This window comes from Gavialis gangeticus, unplaced genomic scaffold, assembly GCF_001723915.1.
Source record: "Gavialis gangeticus isolate Ggan-Ray unplaced genomic scaffold, GavGan_comp1, whole genome shotgun sequence".
In the NCBI taxonomy this organism is placed as follows: Eukaryota; Metazoa; Chordata; order Crocodylia; family Gavialidae; genus Gavialis; species Gavialis gangeticus.
The window spans coordinates 219328394-219333621 of record NW_017729032.1 but is presented as its reverse complement, the minus strand read 5'-3'; the positions used below and the strand labels follow the sequence as shown (position 1 = coordinate 219333621).

At 42.2% G+C, this 5228-nt stretch overlaps 1 protein-coding gene across 1 annotated transcript; it reads right to left on the bottom strand.

The window, feature by feature from the left end:
- Nucleotides 1–2352: 2352 nt before the first annotated feature.
- Nucleotides 2353–4031, bottom strand: LOC109303126 (claudin-17-like). The gene has a single exon (XM_019525224.1). The coding sequence runs from the start codon at nucleotides 3738–3740 to the stop codon at nucleotides 3039–3041; it is 702 nt and encodes a 233-aa protein (XP_019380769.1). The 5' UTR covers nucleotides 3741–4031; the 3' UTR covers nucleotides 2353–3038.
- Nucleotides 4032–5228: the final 1197 nt, after the last annotated feature.

Below are 5228 nucleotides of genomic sequence, written 5' to 3'. Positions count from 1 at the left end.
TTTTAAACAGAAAAATCCGCATTATTCTCCTTCAAATGAAAAAACCCATGTTTTTCCACAGCAATCAGAAAACTCAAATCCCTGGTGATGTGTCACAACACAACTGATCCACTTCATTGAATGAAATGCACATCACCTCTTGTCCCACCCATTGATGGTATTGGACAAGGAGCAATGTGATCGCCAAAGGTAGTTTTGGGTAAGTAGGCAAAGCCCCATTTTCCCACTTACCCAGACTGTCCACAGACATTAGAAGGGCAAGTCTGGGTAAGCAGGTCCCTACATGGAGGAATGGGGCACCAGGGTTCCCTGGGTTCCATGCCTCCATGCCAGGACCCATGTAGGCTTTCCCTGCTTACAGAGACTGCCCCTGGAGATCGTGGGTGGGTCTCTGTAAGCAAGATACCCTCACTTCCCTGCTTATGCAGAGGCACCTCAAGATTCCCTGGGGTGCTTCTCTGTAAGCAGGGAAAGCCATAGCACCTGCCCAGGGTAGCTGGAGAGTACAAGCAGGTCAGGCTGCTCATACTCTCCTGCTACAGAGCTAATAGGGATCTGCCACAATGAAGTGGCAGAATTTATTAGTATCTGGTGTTGCAACATTGATTTGCCTCTGCTGTGGCACAACCAAGGGTACGGATGTCTGTTTGCTTACCATGGCCATGTCCAGATCAGCATGGACACTTGGTTCCCTGGGGGTAACCAGCAGCAGTACAATGTGTGCCACTGTTAGTTGTTCCCGGGGAATGCCAGTGCTGCGCACCCTCTGGCATGTGGTAGGTTACTTCAAATAGGGTAGGGGAGGCTGGGGCCAACAACTATGCTAGCCCCAGCAGCCTTTCCTGGTGTCCTAGGGGCTGGGGAAGCTGCAGCCATGGTGCTCCTGTAGCTTGGATTCTGGCTGGCAGCCAGAGCATGGTTCCAGGCAGCCAGGCTCCAGTTTTGGGTGGTGCCCGCTGCCCTCACATGCGCCACCCTGCTGTTTTCCTGCGCAGGCTTTTTTAACCCCTGAATCTTTCACAGCTGTGCAGGAAACACCTGAATGTGTAGTGTGTGGTGCTGCAGATGGGTCTGCAGCACCATATACCACTCACCCACACTCATCTAGACACAGCTCATTTGAGCAAATAGTGAGGCATAACTAATGTCTTGCGATGTCTGTTTCCACCCACAGAGCAAAATGACATGCAAATGTTGCAAAGCAAGTTCTAAACATTCAGATATGTTGTTGTGTGTTCAAAAATGTGCCTACACAAACAATAATAACTCAGTGAGCATCTGACTACACCACAGACATGTTAAAAATGAGGATTTTTGCAAAAAACAAACTAGCCAGTGCAGCTTTAAAGCCTGGGTTGAGTCTTTTCTAATAATACAGTTTGGGGTGTGTAGCAGGAGGTGAACAATAGCTTTTTTAAGAAGCATTCATGCGGAAATTTAGTTGTGTTGCTTGTCTTGTTTAACTGTGTTTTGTCCTTGTTTAATATTTTAGGACAAGAAGACACATTATTACTATAATTATTATTATAGGTATAATACTTTACAAATTGTATGTAGACAGGTTTCCTCTCCAGTGGGTTATAGTAGAAGAGATCAAGGGTGGAGAGAAATATATATATTTGGATGACATAATGAAGAATCAGAAGTGTATGGAGGAAAGTTAATGCCTTTTGGGTGAAATCCTAGCCCTACTGAAGTCACTAGAAGTTTTAGTGTTAAAGCATGGGTAAGGTTTTGCTGTCCTGAGAAGATCATATATCCTTGAAACCAATAATAAATCATGCAGGTCTTAGGATATCCATGGAAAGAGGGAGAAAAGTGGGTAGCATTTACACCTACATGATCACACTAACAGTAAGTAGAAAGGTAGTTAGCCAGGTTAATCTAAGTCAGACAGAAAGCAGGGGAAGGTGGCATCTTTACAGACTAATTCAGAGAGGCATGAGCATTCATAGGTTACAGCCTTCATCAGATGCAATGAATGGACTTTCAGAAAGTAGGGGTACTGTATAGGCAACTAGTAGGGGGTGCATGGGGGAGCACATGCCCCCCCCCCCACAGCTGGTACAGATGCTGTCAGCAGGGTTGGTGCCCCCCCTGACAGGGCTGCTGCCGGCAGCGGCATCTGTGGGTGCCCCCACATATTCAGGAGGCACCAGTCACTCATGGGGTACTGAAAGGAATAGAAAGGAATAGTTCTTTAAATTCAAAGAAGGAAAGGGGAAGAGAGGAGAGGAGGCACTAGTGAGAGAGGCAAAGATGGGTTCAGTAGATCAAAAGGGATAAACAAAGCAGTTAATCCCTTGAGGGACATACAGGGTATATAAACTAGTGCAGGCGGTGAGATAAGAATCCAGAGTCTCTGTTGTGACCATATTTAACACAATCCAATCTGAGGATGATTCTTGTTCTGTATCTTGATATTCAAGTTGATTTTTAAAGTTCAGTTTTTAAGAACAGCTACACTCAGGTCACTGATGAAACATCCAGGGAGGTTAAATAGTTCTGCCACAGGCGTTTGTGTCTGGTATTGTTCCCCTATCCATGCAGTTGTTTCTTGAGCCATGCTCCAAAGCCTTTGCTGCCAACAGCTGGTCTAGAAGTGGCCTTAAGAAGGCTGCTCCCATTGTGCTTCTTATCATCCCAACAAAATAGAGCTGATAGAATTATCTTGATTTTCTATCCCAACGGGACTTGTGAGAGGGTGATGCTATAGATGGCAGCCTTCCTCCCTGACTTGCCCTATCATTAGAGCCCTGGCCACCAGTATTGTAAAGCTGCATTTCATTTATCATCCAGTGATAAGAAAAGCTCATCTGTGTGACTAAGCTGGTGGTAGTGAAATGCAGCCCCACAGTGTGACTCTCAGTCTGACTGAGGCCTTGCACTAACAAATACAAATGATACAATAATAACTTATAGTTAACTGTGAATTATAAATAAGCCAGCCCACTCTTAAATTCCCGTCACAATTTAATATACCTGTTAATTTTTCATCAGTGCAAATCAACAGGCTGAGTGGAAAGATCTTGAGATAACTACACATAGGAATTCATGCTCAGAGCCCCCGCTGACGCATGTTTGGTTTTGTGCAAATGATGGCAGGAAGATGGTAGGATACCTGAGACTTCTGGATTCTGGATGGTAGGGTACCTGGGACTTCTGGATTCACTAGCATAGCAGTGAAAGCTGCAGTATATTGCTCCTCCAGCGATGAGAAATGCTGAGCTGACCCACCCTAAGTAGAGGGCAGCTCCCAGTTCTCGTTTGCGTGGTGCAGGGATGAGTGGATTGTAGAAGTCTCTGATGATATCATTGGCAGTCCAGGACACTGGTATCAGAACGAGAATGGCTGTCAAAATAAAAATGACTCCAGCTGTGAGCAGAATGATCTTCCGGGCTTGCTTATTATCCCCAGTACATTGAGTGCACTCCATACCAGTAATAGCTGTCACAAAGGCAATGATTGATAAGACCACAGCAATACACATCAATGCCCTGGCTGCTTCCAAGGCATCTGGAAGTGCCAAGACAGAGGGATAGAATCTGCATTGGGTCTTGATGTTGAGTTGACTGACACAATTCATCCATAGCCCTTCCCACCTTGTCTCAAACACCACGATGTTACTACCAATGAAGGCAGACACTTTCCATTGAGGCAAGAGTGTGGCTGTAAAAGTCCCAACCATGCCAATGCCTCCAAGTATGAGGCCAATGATTTGCAGTCCATAGTAAGCCATATTCTTTCAGAGACAGATGAAAAATAATCAGCAAACAGGAAAGATTCTAAATCAAATTTTCTTAGAGATAAAATAAAGCACAAGCTCGAATCCTTTTTGTAATAGTTTTCCACATAGGCGAAGTGATTATCAAGCAGATTCAGTCAAGTAGCTTCAATCTGTATTATTAATGTTCAAAAAGGCAGAAGTTCATTTCTGACTCGTTAGAAAGATCTGCTATTTGTTTGCTCTGAAATCTGAAATCATGTCTAATTAGAACACATGCAAATCAAGCCCAACATGTTTCCAGCCAATAAGGAGCTTGATAGGGTGTGTCAAGGAATATCATACTTCTTCTCATATCCTTGTAGTGATGCTATAATTAAATAAGTATCAGGATTCCATTAGAAATACTCACTTGCACAGTTAATCATTCCACGACTACAAGACTGCAATCTATTTTGAAACTTGGGGCATAAGGTACTAGCCTAGGACTAACTTCTGAATTTCTGTCTTGCAAAAGTTTGCATAAATCAGATCAGCATCATGTTTTGTATGAAAAAAGGTAAAACTTGACTGGAAGTGGGGCTGAGAGTTTGTCTCCTAGACAAAACCTCTTATTAAAAAAAAACCCTAGCATTCATTTCTGTAATGTAGTTCTTTGATGCTGGCCTTTGGTTTTGATCAAATATGAAACTATAATAATAGAATTAAAGAAGTACTTTAAACTCAGGTGTTACAATCAGCCTCAATGCATTATTTTAATAGTTACGTAATATGCAAGGACATATTGTAAAACTGGCAGAATTTTGTGGATTTTTTTTTAAACCCAAAGGGAAAAGTCATTGTCAGGAAAAAAATCCTCTCCACAACTTCTTCCCTATTAGTAAGATAATGTTAGGACAGTTAGGATCTGATCCAAAAAGTACTTGCTAAGAAATATATATAATTATTTTGGCTCTATATAAGTGTGGATATCAAATAGAGCCCTTGGTTTTTTTCAATTTTCTAACTGATTAGCAACCATAGGTGTTTATACAAGTATTTAGATTATGGAAAAAAAGATAAAATGCATAATGCAATGACTCAGTCATCTAAATAAGTCTCAGCCAACAAAATCTTCCTCAACCTACACTGCTTATTTATGCTAAAATGAAACAAGTGTTTGGAAATAGTGTTTTTAATGTGACCTGTATAATGTGATGTAAGAGTTCCAGACAAATAATGATATACCCAATCAGTAACAAGCACAGTTTGATATGAAATCTCCTTAACTACAGTATAAAAGTTAGCACTGGTATGGTGCTTTGACATTCTAAGACCTTTGTAAAACACTAAAGGCAATTTTACACAGGCTCTGACACATTCTGATTAAAATGTGTCACAGCAAACATGTCAGAGCCACTCTAATTAAAACACACACCCCCACCACTCTGGAGCATGTGTATAGGCACCCTAAGAAATTAATGTATGTGAAGTAGCTGAGTGTTACCATTGCCATTCCACAGA

What these genes read in the sequence shown, in the direction of transcription:
- LOC109303126 (XM_019525224.1), bottom strand. Translation starts at nt 3,740, where the DNA reads ATGGCTTACTATGGACTGCAAATCATTGGCCTCATACTTGGAGGCATT.